Source organism: Leucoraja erinacea, chromosome 8, assembly GCF_028641065.1.
Source record: "Leucoraja erinacea ecotype New England chromosome 8, Leri_hhj_1, whole genome shotgun sequence".
Classification (NCBI taxonomy): domain Eukaryota; kingdom Metazoa; phylum Chordata; class Chondrichthyes; order Rajiformes; family Rajidae; genus Leucoraja; species Leucoraja erinaceus.
The window spans coordinates 14,702,651-14,727,559 of NC_073384.1; the positions used below are offsets into that span (position 1 = coordinate 14,702,651).

At 45.0% G+C, this 24,909-nt stretch overlaps 1 protein-coding gene across 1 annotated transcript in view; it reads right to left on the bottom strand.

Moving 5' to 3' along the window:
• Positions 1-24,909, bottom strand: part of mthfd1l (methylenetetrahydrofolate dehydrogenase (NADP+ dependent) 1 like) — a 180,891-nt gene that overhangs the window by 76,323 nt on the left and 79,659 nt on the right. Inside the window, exons 19-20 of the mRNA XM_055639023.1 lie at positions 22,078-22,146; positions 13,867-13,978 (exon numbers count right to left, since the gene is read on the bottom strand). Coding sequence (XP_055494998.1) covers positions 13,867-13,978; positions 22,078-22,146 — 181 coding nt within the window. The remainder of the gene's footprint in view (positions 1-13,866; positions 13,979-22,077; positions 22,147-24,909) is intronic.

Below are 24,909 nucleotides of genomic sequence, written 5' to 3' on the forward strand. Positions count from 1 at the left end.
AATGATGAACAGTGAAGGTCCCAACATGGATCCTTATGAGGCACCAAGAATTATAGACTTCCAGTGCAAGACCATATCGTCACAATCTTTACTTCACTTCAGCACAATCAAATCGTGAATTGGTCAACTTACTTGTCTACAGATGCATGAGCAATAATTTCAGTCAGGTCTCTTTTCTTTTGTGTAACCTGCCAGGAGTAGTCTGAATCATATCCACAAGCATCCCCTTCAACCTTCCCTTCCTCAAAAAATTCAATTAGGTTTGTTCAATATAACAAATCTCTCCTTTAAAAAAACTTAATTTTGGACGTTCAAAGCAATGTTACCACACACATCTGCACACCATTTATTCAAGGACTTAAACAAAATACACAGACCTACAGTCAAATATACAAAGATAAGACACATAGGCACGGTTTGTGGGAATTAAATCATAAGGTCTACAGAAGTTCATCTCTTAACACGTTTGCAACACAGGAAATAGATCCTGTTCCTCAAGGAGCTGAGGATGATTAATTTGAATGCAAGGAATGATCAACGTTTCACTTTCACATAAATCAATGACTGGGTAATTTCCTCGATGGCTGGGAATAGAATTTCCTTTCCTGCACTGTTCACATTAAGAACACAGCTCCAGTAACAGGACTTTTGCCCTCTCCCTCAAGCCAGTTCTTCTACTAATGAGACTGCGGGTGGTCTATGATTTAACTCTTTATACCCACTTTCTACCCATATAGGTTCATAAGTGATAGGAGAAGAATTAGGCCATTTGGCCCATCATCTACTCCACCATTCAACCCTGGCCGATCTGTCTTTCCTTCTCAACCAATTCTCCTTCCTTCTCCCCATAACCCCAAACACCCATACTAATCACAAATCTATCTCTGCCATAAACATATCCATTGACGGCCTCCACCGCCTTCTGTACCTTTGGTCAACAATACAAATCCATCCATTTCAAGTTTAAATTTAACAACCGTTTGCATAAACTGCAGTTTGCAAAAGATTTCTCAGGGAGGGTTAAGTCCTCAACCCTCAATGGGAGGACTAATGGGCCTGTCCCACTTAGGCAACTTTTTAGGCGACTGCAGGAGACTATGCGGTCGCCACATGTTTTGTGGGTGGTTGCCGGGGAGTCGCCTTCAGGGTCGTGAGTACTTCCGCATTCTCGGAACTAGTCGTGGCTTCATTGTGGTTGCTGTTAATTTTTCAACATGTTGAAAAATTAGCAGCGACCAGAATGAAGCCGCCATGGAGAGTAGCGAGAATTCTCGTGCCGTAGGTGCGGTGGTAGTGGGATGCCAGGTCGTAGGTTCTCGTAGGTTGTAGCCGGTGCTGACCGGTGAACTTCATTAGTTCATTGGGGAAAAAAAAACGTAAACAGTAGTTTTCAGAACCAAGGATAACCGACCGGTAATGTTAATGTCTGGTGAGCTTCACAGCCGTGTCCTCTCGATTCTTAAAAGTTGTCTCCACTCCTTCTCCCCACCCCATTTCCCCCTTCTCCCCCCTCTTTCAAAGGACTTAAGTGACCCTTCCCGTACACTGTGCTTTGACCGTCTTAAGTACAGTGTCAACCATCCTGTTCATCGTGGTGTGTGTCTGTATCACACTGGTTTTGCACCGCGTGAATTTCACTCAGACATCTGTGGTGTGTGTGTGTGTGTGTGTGTGTGTGTGTGTGTGTGTGTGTGTGTGTGTGTGTGTGTGTGTGTGTGTGTGTGTGTGTGTGTGTTCGTTGCAGTCACCGTTTTTTCAGCAACCTGCTACGGCTTCAAAGTCACCTGAAAAATCGCCTAAGTGGGACAAGCCCATAAGGGTGACTGATCCCGACAACACAAGACATGGTATCTATATGGTTCCAGCCTGAATATGGTTCCAGCCTGAAAAGTCACCTATTCCTTTTCTCCAGTGATGCTGCCTGACCTGCTGAATTACTCCAGCATTTTTGGATTAGTTTAGAGATACAGCGCAGAGACAATTCTCTTCAGCTCACTGAGTCCGTGCCGACAACCAGTGATCCCTGTACACTAGCGCTGTCCTACATACTGGGGACAAGTTACAATCTTTAACAAAGCCAATTAACCTACAAACCTGTACATCTTTGGAGTGTGGGAGGAAACCAGAGCACCCGGGGAAAACCCACGCAGGTCACCATGGGAACGTACAAACTCCGTACAGACAGCATCTGTAGTCAGGAGCAAACCCGGCTCTCTGGTGCTATAAACTCTACAAATGCGCCACTGTGCTGCCCTGATCTTGTCTATCTACGATATAAACCAGCATCTGCAGTTGCTTCCTACACATATGATTAGATATAGTGCAGGAAGTAACTGCAGATGCTGCTTTAAACCAAAGATATAGAAATAAAATGCTGGAGTAACTCAGCGGGACAGGCAGCATCTCTGGAGAGAAGGAATGCGCGAGTCAGTCTGAAGAAGAGTCTCGACCCAAAACTTCAACCATTCCTTCTCTTCAGAGATGCTGGCCGTCATGCTGAGCTACTCCAGCATTTTCTTTCTATCTTTGGTAGGATAATGTTTCCCCCAAGAACGTTAGCATATACAGCTAAAAGCTGCCACTTTTAGGCAATTCAACATTTAAATAAGTTCTAACCATGTTCTTTTGAAAAAGAAAGGGTCTTTTTTTTACAGAACTGCAATATTACACACAAGATCCACAAACTCAGTGGAGGAGACAAATAAAAATGAGGATTATTCACAATAACGCAACTTTGGAAAAATCACGAAGGCACCTTGGTTGAGAGGGGAAGTGATCCTCTTGAGGAGGTCATGCTCCCTTTGAACTGGTGGCCTTCAATCTAATACCACCATCTCTTAAAGAGGAAAGGATGCTGAACAGACTTAGTGGAGGAAAAATAAATACATTGATTTAATCCAAAATGAAACGCAGATCTGGTCATGACGCTGGAAGAAATTACTGTTCAATTTGCGCAGATTTAAGAGGATTATATTTCCTGCTTTGCTGCATGCTCTTTCTATAATAAAAGCAGCTCCTTTCGTGGAAAGTGAGCCCATTACAGATGAGTGGAAGAACACTGCAATTAGAACACCGCAATTGGGTAGCATTTGCAGAGCAGCGCTAATAAGGAAGTGGTCAACTGACAAAGACGAGTCTTGTATCTTGTCGCTATATTCTACATATTCAATTCTATCACTGGCCTTTCTGCTGTTAGTATCTCAACTTTTACCTTTACACTAACCATTCCTGGTGCTGTATTTTGGAAGGTTGGTGTTGATTTAGTTTACTTCAGAGATTCAGCATGGAAACAGCCCCTTCAGCCCACACCGACCAGCGATCACCCTGTACACTAGTTCTACCCTACACACTAGGAGAAATGTACAATTTCACCAAAGCCAATTACCCTACAAACCTGTATGTTTTTGGAGAGTGGGAGGAAACCGGAGCACCCGGAGAAACCCAACGCTGTCGCAGGGAGAACGTACAAACTCCGTACAGAGTACACCCGTAGTCAGGATCTCTGGCAACAACTCCACCACTGGGCCACCGTGCCAACCCACAGTAATGTGCGGAGGGATCTTGAGGTCAGAGTTCATAACTCTCCAAATCAGGCAACACAAGTAGATAAAGTGGTATAGGTGGCGTACAGTCTGCTTGCCTTCATCTGTCATGTTGAGTCAGGCAGTCATGATGCGGCAATATAGGACTTTGGTTAGGCCGCATGTGGAGTATTATGCGCAGTTCTGGTCACCCCATTACAGGAAGGATGTTGAGGATTTGGATTTAGTGCAGAGGTGTTTTAACCAGACGGATGCCTGAAATGAAGGGGTATTAGCCACAGGGAGAGGTCATAAAGTCATAAAGGATAGGAGTAGAATTAGACCATTTGGCCCATCAAGTCCATTCCAACATTCAATCATGGCTGATTTATCTCTCCCTCCTAATCCAATTCTCCTGCCTTCTCCCCATAACTTCTGACACATCTACTAATCAAAAATCTATCTCTTGCCTTACAAATATCCACTGATTTGGCCTCCACAGCCTTCTGTGGCAACAAATTCCACAGATTCGCTACATAAATTTCTCCTCATCTCCTTCCGAAAAGGACATCCTTTAATTCTGAGGCAACTACCCCCTCCCCCTGTGGAAAGATCCTCCGCACATCCACTCTATCCAAGCCTTTAACTATTCTGTATGTTTCAATGAAGTTCCCCCTCACTGGAGATTGGAAAGACTTGGATTGTTTTCTCTAGAGCTCCAGAGGTGGAGGGGAGACTCGATAGAAGTAGATCCTATTACAAATAACATAGTAGAACCCTTTACCCCCCAGGATGGAAAAATCAAATACTAGATATCTTAGCTTTAAGGTGAGTGTTGCCAAGTTTAAAGAAGATATGCAGGGTAATTTATAAAAACTCAGTGCGGTGAATGCCTTGAACATGCTGCCGGTTGTGGTGGTGAAGGTAGATATGATAATGGTATTTAAGACACTTTTGGATAGGCACATGGATATGCGGGGAACAGAAGGATATTGATTATGTGCAAACAGATAAGAGTTGATCTTGGCATCATGTCCCGCACAGACATTGTTGGGTGAAGGGCCTGTTCCTGCGCTGTATTGTTGTTTGTTCTAAATGTGGAAAGAATTTAGACAGTAAATGGCAGGGTCCTAAGGTGCACTGGTGTACAGTGGTAACGTGGGGTGCAAGTCCATAGCTGTTTGAAAGCGGCAACACAAGTGGATAGATTGCCAAAAGTGGCATTTGGCATGCTCGTCTTCATCGGATAGGGCATTCAGTATGAAGTTTGAGACGTCATGCTGCAGCTGTATAAAACTCTGTTTAGGCCACATTTGATGTATTGTACACAGTTCTGGCCACCACATTTCCAAGAGGCGCGATAAGGCTTTAGAGAGGGTGCAGAGGGAGGTTAACTAGGATGTTGCTTGGATTAGACAATAGACAATAGTGCAGGAGTGGGCCATTCGGCCCTTCGAATCAGCACCGCCATTCAATGTGATCATGGCTGATCATCCCCAATCAGTACCCCGTTCCTGCCTCTCCGCATATCCCCTGACTCCGCTATCTTTAAGAACCCTATCTAGCTCTCTTGAAACTATCCAGAGAACCGGCCTCCACCGCCCTCTGAGGCAGAGAATTCTACAGACTCACAACCGTGAGAAAAAGTGTTTCCTCGTCTCCGTTCTAAATGGCTTACCCCTTATTCTTAAACAGTGTCCCCTGGTTCTGGACTCCCCCAACATCGGGAACATGTTTCCTGCCTCTAGCGTGTCCAAACCCTTAACATTCTTATATGTTTCAATAAGATCCCCTCTCATCCTTCTAAACACCAGCTGCTCCATTCTCTCAGCATATAACAGTCCCGCCATCCCGGGAATTGACCTTGTAAACCTACGCTGCATTCCCTCAATAGCAAGAATGCCCTTCCTCAAATTAGGGGACCAAAACTGCACACAATACTCCAGGTGTGGAGTAGAGATTTGAGTATATAAGCTGGAAGGGCAAACAAACTGGCCATTTGGCCCAACAAGCCCATGCTGACATCTAGGTCATGCTTCACAAGGTGCAGAAAAAACAGTCCTCATGGTCTCTCTTCCCCAGCTGTTGAAATGAGGCAACAACTTTCAATGACGAGAAAAGCCAGCAAACTGTACATAATTTATTTAGATGAATATATTCTCCGGAAGTATCCATTAGATTCTTTGTAATGTTAAATCAATGGCAAATTTATCATTGGCCACAATTGTAATTCACAGGAACCACTCAACTGAATGCGGCGATAGAACGGCTTGATGTATTCATTTCATGACCAAAAAGTACATCCATTTTTCTTTCAGATGTATTCTTTACAATGAGCAGAGCACTTAGAATTGGCAGCTTTATAAAAAGTGAGAAATGTCTAATGACACTGTTTCAATAACAGGATGCGTTGGAGTTAAACATATCCAGCCACTGTGCATGTGTCAAGTGCTAACGAGAGCACATTTCAAAGGATTATTTACTTTCTTTTTTTTTTAAATCGAGGAAATAGATGGAAAATAATTCTCGAGAAACGTGGCAGGACGTAGCTCGAGTGAATGATCTTAAACGTCTGGAACGCTGAGAGAAAACCAGCCCGCCTGATTCCAGAGGAAGTAGGTAAACAAGCAACTCTAATGAAACAAAGCAAGCGTGCTCAAAAGAAGATGGAACCAGCCAGAGAGAACAAATATATTATTTTCATTATTACTGTTTTTCCTTTCAGAGAGAGAGCAACCTTGCTTGCATTTTATTGCAACTGTCCATGCAACACTTACCAGCTTTATGTTTAAGAAAGAACTGCAGATGCTGGTAAAATTGAAGGTAGACACAAAATTCTGGAGAAACTCAGCAGGTGAGGCAGCACTATGGAGAGAAGGAATTGGCGACGTTTCGGGTTGAGACCCTTCTGAAGGGCCTGTCCCACGAGCAGGTTGAGTGCGACCTGCATGCGGCGAGCGCGACCAAACCGCACCATCCTACACACATCTAGGGTTACCAAGCCAATTAACCTACAAACCTGTACGCATGGAATTTTTGGAATGTGTGGGAAAACCAGACGGACCCGGCGTTCGAAGTGGGACCGGCACCGCGACACAGGTCACGGCCGGGCACGTACGAACTTTTACTCACATACAGACAAGCACACACTTTCTCGAGTCAGGATTGAACTCGGTGGAAACTGGGGCCTTCGGCCCACCGTCGTAAGGCAGCAACCAATCTACAAACCTGCTGTGCCACCCCGTTAAAACAGCCACACAAACTGTTCAGACTGTGTAATGCTAAATTACTTTATAAATTACTTTATTTCTGGGTACAATGAGCAGGGAAGTTGACATTACAATCCACAGCTGATGCGCCTTGTCCAAATTGGACACAGTGCCCCAACAGTGTAATACAAGTGTAATGATTCCTTAGATAAGGGATTTCAGCTGCAATGGATAAGTTGGGATAGTTTTCCCTGTCGCAAAGACGATTGATGGAAGCACACAGGATCAAAGGCAAGGACAGTAGGACACAAAATAACGAGAGATAAGAGTACCAATTGGTACAGTGAAATTTGTGGTCACCATACGAATAAAAAAAGAACACACAGCAAGATAATCTTGAACATAAACATCCCCACAAGCGGAATTAAAGTTTCCCACTGTGAGGGAAGGCACCAAAGTTCAGTCATCTTCAAGAGTAGTGGGGGCCTGGAATGTATTGCCAGGGGTGGTGATAGAGGCGGATAAAATAGTAGAATTTACGAGACTTTTAGATAGGTACATGGAAGTGAAGGGAATAGAGGAATATGGATCACATACCGGCAGATAGGATCAGTTTAACATGGTACCATGCTTGGCGCAAACATGTGTAGGAAGGAACAGCAGATGCTGGTTTACACCGAAGATAGACGCAAAATGCGGGAGTAACCTGTCCTGTCCATGTACCCGTCTAAATGTTTCTTAAACGTTGTGATAGTACCTGTGATAGTTCTACGAATAAGTCCAAGGCACAGAATGTTAGGCACCTAAGCCAGAGGGCCTATTTTCATGAGATACAACTTTGCAACTCAATGGTGGATTAAGACTTGCTTAAATGGGAAAACGTCGTATACTGTTCTCGTTAGCTGATGGGATCAGGACCAGGGAACACGAATGTAAAGTTTTGGGCAAAAGATGCAAGTGGGATGAGGTGGAAGAACATTATTACTGGAGCCAGGATGTTTAGGCACTAAAAAATCTCTGAAATAGGTAGGCAAAAAGGCATAATAAAATTACAAAAAAAGCACGAAAAAGGCTTTTATTGACAAAAAAAGGCATAAAAAGGCATGTATTTCCACCACCAAAATATGGTTAAAAATGATAATATAAAGGTATACTGCATTAAATGACCAAAGTTGCCTGGTTGCACATAATTACTAGCATATTTCCAAATTATCTGGTGTTAAACTATGCCGTCTATCAGACAGAATATGCTTCAGTTGTGAAAAACTTCTTTCTACCTCAGCTGAGGTCACTGGTGCATACCCGAAACAAGCTACAGAATCTATATTCATGTCAATATCTTGTGCATTACAACTACCTTTGAGAACTTTAGCTATGTTTTGTATTTCTTCAAGATCTTTGTTAGCTAAAATCACTCTCTCACATTTTCCTTGTATGTCTTTACCTACATCACCAGAAACTTTACGAATATCGTCAGTTACTTTGTTGAAAACCTGCAAGTTATTCACTAATGTTTGCCGCGTTTCTCAAGGGAAATGGTAGCTTGTGGGAAGTTTGCAAAATTGGAAGCAATAAATAGATTTTGGAGAAGACCGAACCAGTGGGCAGCGGCACGAATGTATGAACGACCGATGCTGGCACAGCCGGTTTCTCCCCGGTGGTGGAAATTTTCCTGTAGTTTATACTATGTTAACACGTTAATAATAACATTATTATTAAACTGTTAACATAGAAAACGTCATTGGAATCAAGGTACAACTAGAGAAAATAGCACGACCTTTTAGCAAAGGCAAAAAAAGGCTGATTTAGGCACTCAATCGGGGAAAAGACATTATCTTGGTGAAATCATCAAAAAAAGCATGACATTTATGGCATAATACTGGACCTAATTATTACAATCTATACTTAGCACGTGGAGTTCCCTGCCTGAATGGATGCTGGAAACAGAATCAGTGCCATTGAAAGGGTCCTGAATAAGACCCCAAGGAAGGATTACTTGCAAGATTACAAGGAGGGTACAAGGAATGGAACAGATTGGATTAGTTTGCCAAGAACCTGTTGGTATGATCCACATGGTTCACTCAATAACACAAATGGCCCCCTGCATTACGACAACTAGAGACACGGTGGCACAGCGATAGAGTTGCTGCCTTACACAGCTCCAGAGACCCGGGTTCGATCCTGACTACGGGTGCTGTCTGTAAGGAGTTTGTACATTCTCCTGGTTTTCTCCGGGAGCTCCTGTTTCCTCCCACATTCCAAAGACGTAGGTTAATTTGGCTTTGGTAAAAATTGGAAATTGTCCTAGTGTGTATGGAGATCGCTGGTCGGTGCGAACTCGGTGAGCCAAAGGGCCTATTTCCGCGTTGTATCTCCAAATTAAACAAAACTAGACGCGATTCAAGGCGATTCAAACACTGCCTTGCTACCAATTCCAGCAAAGATTGCTCATTTGCTCCAGATACAGTAAATCAACACGAGCTGGTCCTTGTGTGCCTGGCAAACACTTGCACACACTTTCACACACTCAGTCAGTGGGGATGGGGCTCTCCATGCACAGAGCATGGACTCATGAATAGACAAATTCTTGATCAGTATGGGTGTAAAGCATTACGGGGCAAAGGCAGAAAAATGGGTTTCGGAGGCATAGATCGGCCATGATTGATTGGCGGAGTAATCCCGATGGTCTGATTGGCCTAATTCTACTCGTATAACTTGTAAAGTTGTGGAAAAAACAGCCCCTGCTCGGAGAGGAAATGGTTATTTTATTTTATGAAGTCATGTGTTGACTGAGGAAAGACGTGTCGTGCTTCCTTTCAAAACATCTGCACGCTGACAACATTTCCTCCCTGTCGTACAAACGCTGTTCCCGAATGTTGTCAAAGGGCACAGAACTCCCTTTATTTGTAAGATGCTGGTTTAAGTCAAGGAGTCACAAAATGCTGGCGTAATTCAGCGGGACAGGCAGCATCTCTGGAGGGTAGGAATGAGTGATCAGTCTGAAGAAGGGTCTCGACCCAAAACGTCACCCATTCCTTCACTCCAGAGAGATGCCGCCTGTCCGGCTGAGTTATTCCAGTATTTTGTGTCCACCTAAGATGAGCGGTTGTCTGCACTGGGCCTGTACTCGCTGGAGTTTAGAAGAAAAACTCCCTTTATCTCTCTCCATCCCACCACGGCTGCTGCTGCTCTCCAGTCTGCTAATCCCTGCTCAAATTGTGATTATACAAAGTGAAATCATGATCAGACCAGGGTTGGAAAGACTTTGGTTGAACTTCCTCAGTCTGAAGAAGGGTTCCAACACAAAACATCACCTATTCCTTTTCTCCAGAGGTGCTGCCTGACCCACTGAGTTGTTTATCTTTGGTATAAACCAGCACCTGCAGTTCCTTCCATCACAAATTATCTACATTGAATTTGAGACTAATAAGGGCCTGTCCCACGAGCATGCGGCAAGCGCGACCAAACCGGAAGCGGGGGCCATGCGGAGGTCGAGTGAGGCATGCGACTGCATGCGGCGAGCGCGGCCAAACCGGAAGCGGGGGCCGCGCGGAGGTCGAGTGATCCCCGTACAGGGCCGGTCCCACCAGCATGCGACTGCATGCGGCGAGCGCGACCAAACCGGAAGCGGGGTCCGTGCGGAGGTCGAGTGAATGACGTGAAGTTCGAGCGAAGTCCGCGGAGGTTCGTGCATGACGTACGGTGACAAGACGCTGCATCCTGCGTCGAGACACCCCTCGAGGCGGTGCGTACGGCGACGAGGCGGCTGCGGGCCGGCAGGCCGTTGCCGCCTGGAATTTTTGAACACTGTCAGTTTTCCAGAGCCCCGCGCGATGTCAGGACCAGCTCCGCACAACTCCATACGGCGATCGAAGTGGGACCGGCCCCGCGAGGCCGTACGGCTCAAGCGACCACGTTATGTCACGCTTGCCGCATGCAGTCGCATGCTCGTGGGGCAGGCCCTTTAGACTGACAATTGATGGATGCATTGAAAAAGTTAAGATATAAGTATAAGGCATTCCAGGTTATCATCAGGTTTAGAAATAAATGCATCAGCACATAACTGCCCTTCACCCACAAGATGTTTAAAATCAGTCCTTTTCTCCCTCACAGGATTATAGAGACAATTATTTTTCAGAAAAAACATTTTACGAAAATTATTTCATAAAAAACATAATTATTTTAAATAAAAACATACACTTATGAGATATGTGTCAATGGCAAGACCGGCCTTTGTTGGACATTTGAATTGGGTGAGCTGCTTTCTTAAAACATTGCAGGGAACATTGGATCAGGATTAACATAGCTTTAAGAAAGATACAATAAACTGTAGATGCTGGAATCAGTAGGTCAGGCAGCATCAGCGGAGTGAAATGTTCAGATGATGTTTCAGGTTGGGACCAGACTCATAAGTGATAGAAATGTCAGAGAATGATGGATCGGATGCTGAGGCTGTTGGGGTGAAAGTTGAGGACCAGGGGATCTCTATTCTCTATTCCCATTCCATCTGGAGGGAGGGAGACTGAGAGCAGGACTACAGGACAGAAGAGGCAGAGGTGATGGATCCTACTAGAACATCAGGAGGGGGCGAGGGCACAAGTGAGAGGGTATCGCAGACATCGAAGAATGAAAAGCCTCACCCTGGGAGATGTAATGGAGATGGAGAAATCGAGAGTGAGGGATGGCATCATTGCAAGGGGCAGGGTGGGAGAAGGTGCAGTCAATGTAACTGCGAGAGTCCGTGGATTTGTCGTAGTAGTCTGGGCCAAACCTTCACCTGTCCATTCCCTCCACAGATGCCGTCTGACCCAGAGTTTCTCCATCACAGAGTTTTGCTTAACAGAAATTTAACCCAAGTAACTGTACAATGAAACAAAATAGATCATTGGACAGGATGAGAGATAGTTTAACCTGGAAATGGTGATCTCATGCATCTGCTGCATTTGTCCTTATAAACAGTAGAGTCAGAGTCATACAGCACAGAAACAGGCCCTTCAGCCCAACTTCCCCATTGTGACCAAATCCCACCTGCCCACATTTGGCCCACGTCCCTCTAAACCTTTCCTATCCATGTACCTGCCCAAATGTCTTTTAAATGTTGCTGTGGAACCAACAACAACTTTCTCTCGTGGTAGCTCATGCCATAAACACACTACCCTCTGTGTGAAAAAGTTGCCTCCCGGGTTCCTCTTCACCTTAAACCTATGTCCTTCAGTTTTTTATTCTCTTACTCCGAATAAAAGACTCACCCCTCATCCTCTGGCATACCAAGGGGTATAATCCTAGCCAGCCCAACCTCACCCAGGTAATCAAGTCCTGGCAACATCCTCATGAATCTTTTCTGCACTCTTTCCAGACAACATTCTTCCTATAGGAAGATGACAAAAACCGAACACAATACTCTAAATGCAGCCTCACCAACATCTTGTACAACTATAACATAATATCTCAACTTCTATACTCACAACGTGTAAGAAAGAACTGCACACGCTGGTAAAATCGAAGGTAGACACAAAATGCTGGAGTAACTCAGTGGGTGAGGCAGCATCTGTGGAGAGAAGGAATGGGCGACGTTTTGGGTCGAGGAGTCGCCCATTCCTTCTATACTCACTACTTTTACTGATGCAGGGCAGTGCACTGAAAGTCATCTTATTTACCCCTGCAGTAGAAAATACTGTGATAAGATGGGGAGAGTGCATCCCCAAAGAGTCGTACAGCATGGAAACAGGCCCTTCTAGTCCACTGCACATGTATCAACCCATTTATAATAGTACTGTTATACTTTATTCTTCCCACACCCTGACACATACCAACACAACTTACAGTTGCTAATTAACCTGCCAACCTGTAGCATGTGGGTAGAAACCCGAGCACCTGCGGGGAAACCCAAGCGACCAAAGGGAGAATGTGCAAACTACACGCAGATAGCACCAGAGGTTGGGATTGAACCCAGCTCTCTGGAGCCCAAAGGCAGCATTTGCCACAGCATCTTGTCGATGGCATTCAGTGCAGCCCTCCGCCAGCAGAGGAGCAGATTACTCCAGATTATGCCAGCGTTGGACCTGCATTCAGCCAGGCATGTGGAAACTGTTTTTCACACAGAGAGTGGTGAATCTCTGGAACTCTCTGCCACAGAGGGTAGTTGAGGCCAGTTCATTGGCTATATTTAAGAGGGAGTTAGATGTGGCCCTTGTGGGAGTTAGATGTGGCTAAGGGGATCAGAGGGTATGGAGAGAAGGCAGGTACGGGATACTGAGTTGGATGATCAGCCATGATCATATTGAATGGCGGTGCAGGCTCGAAAGGCCGAATGGACTACTCCTGCACCTAATTTCTATGTTTCTAACTGTTCCATCCTTGCATCATAAAAGTCATACAGCATGGAAACAAGCCCAATGGCTGAACACACCAACCAACATGTCCCATCCACACGAGTCCCACCTGCCTGCTTTTGGCTCATATCCCTCTAAACAGATCCTATCCATATACCCGTCTAAATGTTTCTTAAACATTGCGATAGGACCTGTCTCAACTACCTCCTCTGGCAGCTCACTCCAAACACCCACCAATCCGTGTAAAAAAAGTTACCCGCAGGTTCCTATTTAACTTTCCCCGCTCACCTTAAACCTATGTCCTCTAGTTCTTGATTCCTCTACTCTGGGCCCGATCTATTCCTCTCATAATTTTGTACACCTCTAGAAGATAATTTTTCATCCTCCTGCACTCCAAGGAATAGAATCCTAGCCTGCTCAACCTCTCCCTACAGCTCAGCCATTCAAGTCCTGGCAATATCCTTATAAATCTTGGCTGCACCCTTTCCAGCTTGACAAAATATTTCCAACAAGACAATGCCCAAAACAGAACACAATACTCAAAATGTGGCCTCACCAACGTCTTGTACAACTGCTATATGACCTCCCAACTTCAATACTCAGCCATCACTAAGTACTTTGTTTGAGGAATTGTGATGGGAATTGTGAAGAGTAACATTGACACTTCCAATCCATCTCGGGTCCAGAATCAGCCATCGCTCACCTCTCTGCTCAACTGGGGGGGGGGGGGGGAGGGACTGGTTCAGTTATGGTTCAAATGTTCCTTGGACCACATCAATTCATCGGACAAAACAGCTTACTTACCCACAAACCCCTCGTGGCCAACCAACTTCAGCGCCAACTTGTCAGCCAAAACCGAAGAACTGCCGTGCGCAATGTTTGCGAAAGGTCCCGCATGCACGAACACAGGGGTTCCCTGGATGGTAGGAGAGGAACACAAAGGCTCTTAGAAAACACACAGCATTGTCATCAGCATCAGGGAACTTAATTCCAAACAGTCACGATACAGGAGGCACAGCGGTAGAGTTACTGTTACTTTTACAAGTTAAAATGTAAAGGAGATGGTAGAAAAAAACCATGATCACATTTAATGCTGGCAACATTGAGCTGGAAGAACATTCACAAACTTGAGACTTGGGAAATACAACGCGGAAACAGGCCCTTCGGCCCACAGAGTCCGCGCCGACCAGTAATCACACCCCGTACACCTGCACTATCCAACACCAGCTAGGGAAATGTTTTAATTTATCCGATGCCTACAACCCCGTAAGTCTTTGGAATGTGGGTGAAAACCAGAGCACCCTAATGGTCAAAGACAATTTACAAACTCCGTACAGACAGCACCAGTAGTCATAGAAACATAGAAAATAGGTGCAGGAGGAGGCCATTTGGCCCTTCAAGCCAGCACCGCCATTCATTGTGATCATGGCTGATCGTCCCCTATCAATAACCCGTGCCTGCCTTCTCCCCATATCCCTTGGCTCCACTAGCCCCTGGAGCTCCATCTAACTCTCTCTTAAATCCATCCAGTGATTTGGCCTCCACTGCCCTCCGTGGCAGGGAATTCCATAAATTCACAACTCTCTGGGTGAAAAAGTTTTTTTCTCACCTCAGTCTTAAATGATCTCCCCTTTATTCTCAGACTGTGGCCCCTGGTTCTGGACTCACCCAACATTGGGAACATTTTTCCTGCATCTAGCTTGTCCAGTCTTTTTATAATTTTATATGTTTCTATAAGATATCCCCTCATCCTTCTAAACTCCAGTGAATACAAGCCTAGTCATTTCAATCTTTCCTCATATGACAGTCCCGCCATCCCAGGATCAATCTCGTGAACCTACGCTGCACTGCCTCAATCACAAGGATATCCTTCCTCAAATTAGGAGACCAAAATTGTACACAATATTCCAGATGTGGTCTCACCAGAGCCCTATACAACTGCAGAGGAAATCGAACCTGGGTCTCTGGCGCTGTGAGACAATACCTCTACTATTACGCCACAGTGCTGCCCTACATCAGTCAATGCCACCAGACCCGGAGAAGCCAGAACAGGTGACCAAATGTTCGTGTATAGAGAGAATTTCACAGGTTATACAGTATTGAAATTGGCCTTTCACTCTACAGAAATTAAAAACATATTTCACAGGTTTCTCTTGCCAGTTCAAACTTTACCCAAGTTACAACTTCATTTGCATACTAGAATTCTTACTTCTGCTTCCTGTCATAGCTCTATATCCATTTGTATCAGATCCAAACATCCAATGATGGTGCAATGCTTTTAACACTGCGGTTCCACTGCATGAATTGATCATTTGGATTTTCACACTTGCATTGCTATTTGTAACAAATAATTAACGTGCTTGTTTCGTACATCTACAGCAAACAATTTTGAGTAGGCTGTTACCGTCCCCCAATTGTAAGAATTCACCCCAGGCAAGGAGAGAATCAAATTGCCTTACGCAGATGGCAAATGTGCCCATGGAGATCTCTACCCATTACCCTCACATGTTTTAATAACAGGGAACTGCAGATGCTGGTTTACACCAAACGGCGGCACAACAGTAGAGTTGCTGCCTGACAGCACCAGAGACCCAGGTTCGATCCTGACCACAGGTAATGTCGGTACGGAGTAAGTACGTTCTCCGTGACAGCGTGGGCTTTCTCCGAGTGCTCCAGTTTCCTCCCACAAAGACATACTGGTTTGGAGGTTAATTGGCTTTGGTCAAATTGTAAATTATCCCTAGTTTGTAGGATAGTGCATGTATACGGGGGTGATCACCAGTCGGTGGGAACTCGGTGGGCTGAAGGGCCTGTTTCTGCGCTGTATCTCCAAAAACATAAAATGCTGAAGTAACTCAGCGGGTACCTGGAGAACATGGATAGGCAACGTTTCATGATCTCGTTGGTCAGCCATGATCACAATGAATGGCGGTACTGGCTCAATGGGCCGTGGCCTCCTCCTGCACCTATTTTCTATGTTTTCTATGTTTCGGGTTGGAACTCTTCAGCTCTTTACATTTTACCTGTTAAAAACAACTCTACAGCAACTTTGAATTGTGGAATAAAGTTACGCGTGTTCATGGCTTGTTGTAAACTGTGGTTGTTTGGTTGGTTTTAATTATTATTTGCAAACTGGCTTTTCACAGAATTGGGTCTCTGATGTAGATTCCATATTATGAAGCAGCCAAGACACACAAGAACAAAACTTAGGTGCCGCCTTTCGGAATGAAGTCAAAGTAAACTGGAGGGTGATGCCAATCACTATGGTCAGTCCCTCCAATTTTGATTCTCAGTTACTGCTCGCTTTGGTATCAAGTTCCTATGAACCAGTTTTGTAGACTCTTTCAGCAGAACTACTTCTAATTGAGTGGACCTTGGTGTTAACTGTAGGATGAAGACAGTCTGAACGTGGGGAGAAGCATTTCCAAATCTTCAATCTGCTTTTTGGAGAACAGGATGACTTTGCAGAAGGATTGGTAAACTAACTTGTCAGCCTGATCATTAGACATAAAATGCTGGAGTAAATCAGCGGGATAGGCAGCATTTCTGGAGAAAAGCAATGGGTGACGTTTCGGGTCGAGAACCTTCTTTCAGACTGAAGAAGGGTCTCGACCCGAAACATCATCCATTCCTTCTCTCCAGAGATGCTGCCGGTCCCGCTGAGTTATTCCTGCATTTTGTGTCCATCTTCAAATGACGTCACGTGGTCCAGACGGCTGTGCAGGCGCATGATGACGTGCGCGACTCTCGTGGGACCGTCGCGTAAGTGACGGCCAAAGTGGGACAGGCCTTTTACTTTGTGTCTAACACACAGTTTCGGTTGCCCCCAGGCTAGTACAAAACATTAAGGTAGATAAACCTTCACAAGCAGCAAAGCGAACAACTCTGCAAACCTTGAAACAAGGAACTGGAGATAATGGTTTACAAAAAAAAAAAAAACACTGGGATGGTGGCACAGCAGTAGAGTTGCTGCCTTACAGCACCAGAGACCTGGGTTTAATCCTGACTACGGGTGCTGTCTGTACAGAATTTGTATGTTCACCCCGTGACCACGTGGGTTTTCTCCGGTTTCCTCCCCACATTCCAATGACATAGAGGTTTGTAGGTTTTTAAGAAGGAACTGCAGATGCTGGAAAATCGAAGGTACACAAAAATGCTGGAGAAACTCAGCGGGTGCAGCAGCATCTATGGAGCGAAGGAAATAGGCAACGTTTCGGGCCGAAACCCTTCTTCAGAGGTTTGTAGGTTAATTGACTTCAGTAAAAATTGGCCCAAGTGTGCAGGATAGCGTTGGTGTACGGGGAGAACGTTGGTCGGCGTGGACTCGGCGGCCCGAAGAGCCTGTTTCCTCACCGTATCTTCTAACTTAATATAAACAAAATACACAGTGCTTGAGTAACTCAGCCGGGTCAGGCAGCATCATTGGAGAACGTGGATAGGTGTCGTTTTGGATCAGGATACTTCTTCAGACAGGAAACCTAGTGTGAACTCCCTAAATTCAATCTCTTATGAACAGAACAATTTTAGCAATACCATGACAACCCCCCATTGCATTTCATGCTCCAATGAATACTTGCATAGAAATCATCGACATCCTTCAAGTTGGTTCCACCCTGTCCTCCAAACACTCTCAGTATTAATTTTTTGGTTAGTCTATAAGAGCAGAGAGTGACTTTGGAAGCTGCCTAATGCTCCAAGTGTTCTATTCCATTTGATAAATAGCGTACATTAGTTTTTTTTCCCCCTTCACTTTCCTTCAGCACTGAACTTCTCTTTCAAACTTTTCCTTCAATTTTACATGAATCACTTTTGAAACGCACAACAACACAGCGACCTTGACTTTAAACCCTGCCCGCAACTTGCCATGTTTTTCCCTGTTCCTCACAGGCCCCTCAAGCTCCATCTGTGAAAACACAAACTGCCCTTGCACTCACACAGGAGGGGAGCTGGAAGGTGTTGAAGAGAAAGAGCCACAATGGAAAGTTCTCAGACACAGCTATTCGGCCCCAAAGCATGAAAACCAAATAACAGGAAGACGCAAACACAAAGAAAGATATCATGTTCCGGAGACAGATGCACTATTAACTGAAATCCAGTTGATAAATATTTAGAGATTTATTAGACTTTTGCATGACCCGACCTCAGAACCAGTGTGTTACTTGGGTAACAAATTTGAAGCAGATGGTACTGAGGTAGTGCTCAGTCATGATCTAGAATCCCTTCTGAATGGATAAGTTTATTGGCCAAGTATATTCACATACAAGGAAATTGCCTTGATGCCCCGCTCGCAAGTGACAAAATGACATACAGTGACAATTAAGAATGCACACAAAACATTAATAATAAAACATTGTCGATTAATCATGTGAATTAAATAAATTACCAGAGCAAAAGGAGGCTACAGATTTCTGGTTATTGAGTAGAGCTACTACTCATGGAAAAAAAAAGCTGTTTTTTTGTCTGGCTGTGGCAGCTTTGACAGTCTGGAGTGGCCTTCCAGAGGGAAGTGATTCAAAGGGTTTGTGGCCAGGGTGAGAGGGGTCAGAGATGGTCTTGCCCGCTCGCTTCCTGGTCCTTGCAGTGTACAGTTCATCAATGGAGGGAAGGTTTCAGCCAATAACCTTCTCTGCTGATCGGACGATTTCCTGCAGCCTCTGAGTATCGTGTTTGGTGGCTGAGCCAAACCAAACCATGATGGAGAAGGTGAGGACATCATTGCCTGTGGCAAGATTGTGTTTCCTCTCCTATCCATGTTCTCCAATTATGGTGGGTCCCCCCCCCATTTAAGGTCCTTGGAGATGCTGCTTCCCAGGAACTTAAAAGACTCCACAGATGTGACTGTGGTGTTATTGATGGTTAGTGGGGTGAGGGGAGGGGGAGCTCTCCTAAAGTCCACAATCAATTCCACTGTCTTAAGAGCATTGAGCTCTAGGTTGTTGCTACGGCACCAGGATGCCAGCTGTGTCACTTCCTGTCTGTAGGCAGATTCCTCCTCATCCTGGATCAGTCCAATCAGCGTTGTGTCATCCTCAAACTTGAGAAGCTTGACAGAGGAGACTGTGGAGGTGCAGTCGTTGGTGTATAGAGGAGAGGGGAGAGTACGCAGCCTTGTGGTGCTCCTATGCTGAGGGTCTGCGGGTCCGAGACGTGCTTTCCCAGCCTCACATGCTGCTTCCTGTCTGTCAGGAAGCTGGTGATCCACCGACAGAGGGGTTCAGTCACAGTCAACTTGAAGAGTTTGGAATGTAGTAGCTCTGGCAAGATGGTGTTGAATGCAGAACTAAAATCAACAAACAAAATCCTCGCGTAGGTCCCCTGGCGGTCTAGGTACTGGAGGATGAAGTGCAGGCCCAGGTTGACTACATCATCCATAGATCTATTGGTCCGGTATGCAAACTGCAGAGGGTCCAGCAGAGGTTCTGCACTTAAGTACCATGTTTTGAGTTAGCACGTTCGGTGGAAGGTATTTTTTCCTTGGAGTCAGTACATCATGGTTTAAGCCCAATGCTGAAGATTTGATCCTGATATCCAAGTGCGGTACTGAAGGAATGCCAACAGTCACAAGATGCTCTCTTAAAATGTTAAACCATGCAAGCCTCTCAGGGCAGTATAAAAGTTCCAATGGAACTAAAGAAGTCTGAAGAAGGGTCTCCACCCGAAACGTCACCTATTCCTTTTCTAAGATGCTTCCGACCTGCTGAGTTACTCCAGTTTTTTGTGTCTATCTTCGGTATAAACCAGCATCTGCAGTTCCTTCCTACACTATTTAAAAGAGAATTTTTCTCCACCACGCAATCATACCTTTTAAATTTCTTAGTGCTTTCTTTCAATTAATTTAGTTAATTTTTTAAATTACATCACTTCCATTTCAATAGATTAAGTCAATGTCTGAATTTGAGAATTGTACGTTTGGCGACACCTATTTTATTTTATATTTTAATATTTCAATATTTTATTAGTTATTTATGTTTAGTTATTATTAGTTATTTATGGCTAGACTATTATCTGAATGGTGGCAGATTAGGAAAAGGGGAGATGCAACAAGACCTGGGTGTCATGGTACACCAGTCATTGAAAGTAGGAATGCAGGTGCAGCAGGCAGTGAAGAAAGCAAATGGTATGTTAGCATTCATAGCAAAAGGATTTGAGTATAAGAGCAGGGAGGTTCTACTACAGTTGTACAGGGTCTTGGTGAGACCACACCTGGAGTATTGCGTACAGTTTTGGTCTCCTAATCTGAGGAAAGACATTCTTGCCATAGAGGGAGTACAGAGAAGGTACACCAGACTGATTCCTGGGATGGCAGGACTTTCATATGAAGAAAGATTGGATAGACTCGGCTTGTACACGCTGGAATTCAGAAGATTGAGGGGGGATCTTATAGAAACTTACAAAATTGTTAAGGGGTTGGACAGGCTAGATGCAGGAAGATTATTCCCGATGTTGGGGAAGTCCAGAACTAGGGGTCACAGTTTAAGGATAAGAGGACCGAGATGAGAAAATCATTTTTTACACAGAGAGTGGTGAATCTGTGGAATTCTCTGCCACAGAAGGTAGTTGAGGCCAGTTCATTGGCAATATTTAAGAGGGAGTTAGATGTGGCCCTTGTGGCTAAAGGGATCAGGGGGCAGGGATGGGATACAGAGCCATGATCATATCGAATGGCAGTACAGGCTCGAAGGGCCGAATGGCCTACTCCTGCACCTATTTTCTATGTTTCTATGTTATGACATCGGATGACAGCTGCATACCAAATCTCGTTGTGCTTATGTGCAATGACAATAAAATATATTATTATTATTACCTCCACCGTTGGCTTCTGCCAAAGGATCTCAGAACGAGCGGGGTCTCAGCATGTTTGCCGCCGACAGTCCAGGTGACTCCAGGGACATATTGCCACTCGGAGGCGGAGAATTAGGAGTGATAGATATTCCAGGCAACAGGCACCCAGTTCAGTACGATCATCAATTTCACATTGATTCTCATTGTCTGCAAACTGATTGCCGAGATCAAGCATAGACAAGGTGACCAGTTCAATGAACACTTGTGCCCTGTCTTCCAGGATCATTTGGAGATCCCATTTGCAATCCATTTTAACCCCCCTTCCATTACACGACCTTGGTTGTGCTTGGCCTTCTCCATTGTCAGAATGAGGCCAAGATGCAAACTGGGTAAACGGCACGTCGTATTCCGTATGGGTAGTTTAAACCTCAATGATACAAACATTGAATTCTTCTATCGGGTAAATGAAACCTGGACGAGACTGGACGGCATTGTGGCACAGCGGTAGAGTTGCTGCCTTACAGCGCCAGAGACCCTGGTTCGATCCTGACCAATGGTACTGTCTGTACGGAGTTTGTACGCTCTCTCTGTGCCCTGTGTGCTTTCCGTGGGTGCACCGGTTTCCTCCCACACTTGAAAGACGTACAGGTTTGTAGGTTAACTTGCCTTCGAAAAAATTGTAAATTGTCCCTAGAGTGTAGGATAATGCTAGTATACGGAGATAGTTGGTCGGCGCGGACTCGGTGGTCCAAAGGACCTGTTTCCACACCGTATCTCTAAACTAAAACCGAACTAAGCTAAACCCACCAAACCTACTCCCTCCCCACCCCTTCTCCCCCTAGTCTGAAGAATGGCCTTGACCCATAATGTTGTCTGTCCATTCCCTTCCTGCCTGACCCACCAAGTTCCTCCAGCAGTTTGTTTTTGGCTCAATATTCCGGCATCTGCAATCTCGGTTGCCACAATTCCCACTTTACAATTAAAAGTAGTTCATTCACTATTAACGGCTGTGGTGTACTGGGTGCAGAAGACCTCAATCAATTAAAGTCTGTGATGAGCGGCATCCATGTAGACATCATACTCCTCCTCGAAGATATGCCATTGTTCTCCGAGTTAATACCAAACAGCATCTGCAGAAATCTGTAGCGCCCGATCAATGCTATCTTCTTTTCTTTAAATAATTCAGGATTATAGTTCAGTTGCAATGACATTTCAGTATTTGTATGTGCTTACCTCTAGTGTTTGCATCAATGTTGGCTTGATTGCATCTTTCATCAGCACCGCCAGCGCACCACTAACTCCCTGCATGAATCGAGAACAAGATTTTAGAATTGAGAACAACAACTTTAGAAAGTTATTCTAAAAATGAAGCTGTATTGAAAGTCATGTAATTCTCAAGAAGAAATGCATTGTCCAACTGAACAATTCCAGAGGATGCAATTTTCAAACCCATTCAAGTGAACAATGCATATTTAAACAAAGAATAGCAAGTGCTGGTTTATACCAAAGATGGACACAAAGTGACTCAGTGGGTCAGGCAGCATCTCTGGAGAAAAAGGATGGGTGACGTTTCGGGTCGGGACCCTTCTTCAGACTGACATTTAGCACTGTTCCAGTGCAGCCTAGTGTATCCCCTCAGCCTAGTGCATCCCCTCTTCCAACAAAGCTTTCTCCAGCCCACAACACGGAATTTAACAGCTTCAGGTAGCAGGACTTTCTCATTTTGTTTTGCCAGATACGGCTGTGGAGTCCGTCAATGGATATTTTTTAAGGCGAATAATGACTGATTCTGGATTAGTATGGGTGTCAGGGCCAGCATTTTGGGCCTATCTTTGGTGTAAAGCAGCATCTGCAGTTCCTTCCTGCACCGAAGAGCAAGCCTTTCTCTGCTTCAGAGTGGTCAGACTGGGAACTCAGATTCTGAATGTGTTATCACTCCTGTTCCAGCAGAAAGGTCATGATCCACTAATACATAGATTGCTTTATGTAGCCAGCATTAACTGGAGTTCAGATGTTTGACACAAAGGCGCTCAACAAAGTTGCTAATTTAGCATTATTGTTGGCAGTAAATTCAACTTTGCCTGCATATACTGGGGCAACTCAGAAGAGTTGATCTTAGCCTTTAAATAGCCAAGTAAATTAGATAACCGTGCAGCAGTCCCATGACTGGAATTTCCGACGCAATAACAAGTCCTTGTTTTAATAGAAAACATTTAACTAATAGTGGCAAGACCTGAATTAGCAACATAACTGCGTGCTCGATTAAAAAGGGTAAATATTTAACTGGAACTCTTCCTGCTTCCTTTTAAAGTCATGAAATATGCAGCATTTCAATCCTATTTAACAGAAGAATTTAATGTCACTGCCGCACCACCATTGACCAGCATTTGATTAGATTCTCATTCAGTTCAAGATTTCACAGTCGGTTAGAGTTTCACATGTTGAAGCCAGTTTTATGCATGTTGCCACGTGGCCAAAGGAGTGACTTGATAGAGGACAGTGGTGAACACAGGTGAAGCATTATGCCCCTGTCCCACTTAGGAAACCTGAACGGAAACCTCTGGAGACTTTGCACCCCACCCAAGGTTTCCGTGCGGTTCCCGGAGGTTGCAGCTGGTTGCCGGAGGTTGCAGGTCGTGGAAGCAGGTAGGGAGACTGACAAAAACCTCCGGGAACCGCATGGAAACCTTGTGTGGGGCGCAAAGTCTCCAGAGGTTTCCGTTCAGGTTTCCTAAGTGGGACAGGGGCATAAAGGGCCTGTCCCACATTCACGACCTAATTTACGACCACTGCCGAGCTTGCCCTTGACTCATACTCTTAGCATGGTCGTCACGAGGTCGTAGCAGGCCGTGATGCTAGTCGTAGGTACTCGTGGCATCATGTAGGTCGGGGCGTTTTTCTAGCCTGATGAAAAGTGTCCACAAGTAAAAAAGGTTGTGAATTAGGTTGTGAAAGTGGGACAGGCCCTTTAGTCTTGAATGAGCAGGATGTTGGTTGCATTTGATAAGCAGGCAGAGTTGTTTACACACATCTGAAAACAGTAACAGCTTGCATTGATGCAAGACCTAGAATGCAATCATGGCATATTAGTGATTCACGGGACCTATTTAGAGAAAGGAAGCTGCAAAGAGATGTGAATCAATCAAGAAAACTTGCCCAAGAGCAAGGCTCAGCAGCATCAAACTTTTGAGATGGTTGAAATTCATAAGTTCGAGGAGCAGAATTAGGCCATTCGGCCCATCAAGTCTACTCCACCATCCAATCACGGCTGAGCTATCTCTCCCTCCTAACCCCATTCTCCTGCCTTCGCCCCATAGCCCCCGACACCCTTACGAATCAAGAATGTGTCAATCTTCACCTTAAAAATATCCATTGGCCTCCACAGATGTCTATGGCAATGAATTCCAGATTCACCATTCTCTGATTAAAGAAATGATGACTGATCCTGCTGGTGGTCGAGAAGAAGGGGTTAAGTTTGGTGTAGTTTAGAGATGCAACATGGAAGCAGGTGTTGTGGGGCAGTGGGTCCACACTGGCCATCGATCACCCATTCACACCAGCTCTACGTTATCCCACTTACCCATCCATTCCAGACGCACTGGGGGACAATTTTACAGGGGCTAATTAACCTTCAAACCCGCATGCCTTTAGGATGTGGGAGGAAACTGGAGCACCCAGAGGAAACCCACGTGGCCACAGGGAGAATGGGGTGCATGACAGAAGCCTCCCCGTGGCGATCCCTGGAAGCGATGGACTCTGTGACCAGTCGGGCGACAATTCTGTCAACATGTTGGACGACGACAGAAGCCAACAGTGAGCTACATCGTCTCACACATGAGCGGACGAACAGGGAGAACGTGCAAACGCCACACGAACAGCAGCAGAGGTCAGGATCGAACCGGGGTCTCATGTGCTGTGAGGCAGTGGTTCTACCACCTGCATTGCAGTGGCGCTGTGCACCGTGTAAAACAAACTCCCAGTTGCGGCCACATTTACGAACATGCCAAAAAAAGTTTAATTTTAATTAATTTTAATTTACTGGCAGTTCTGAAAAATTAAATTAAA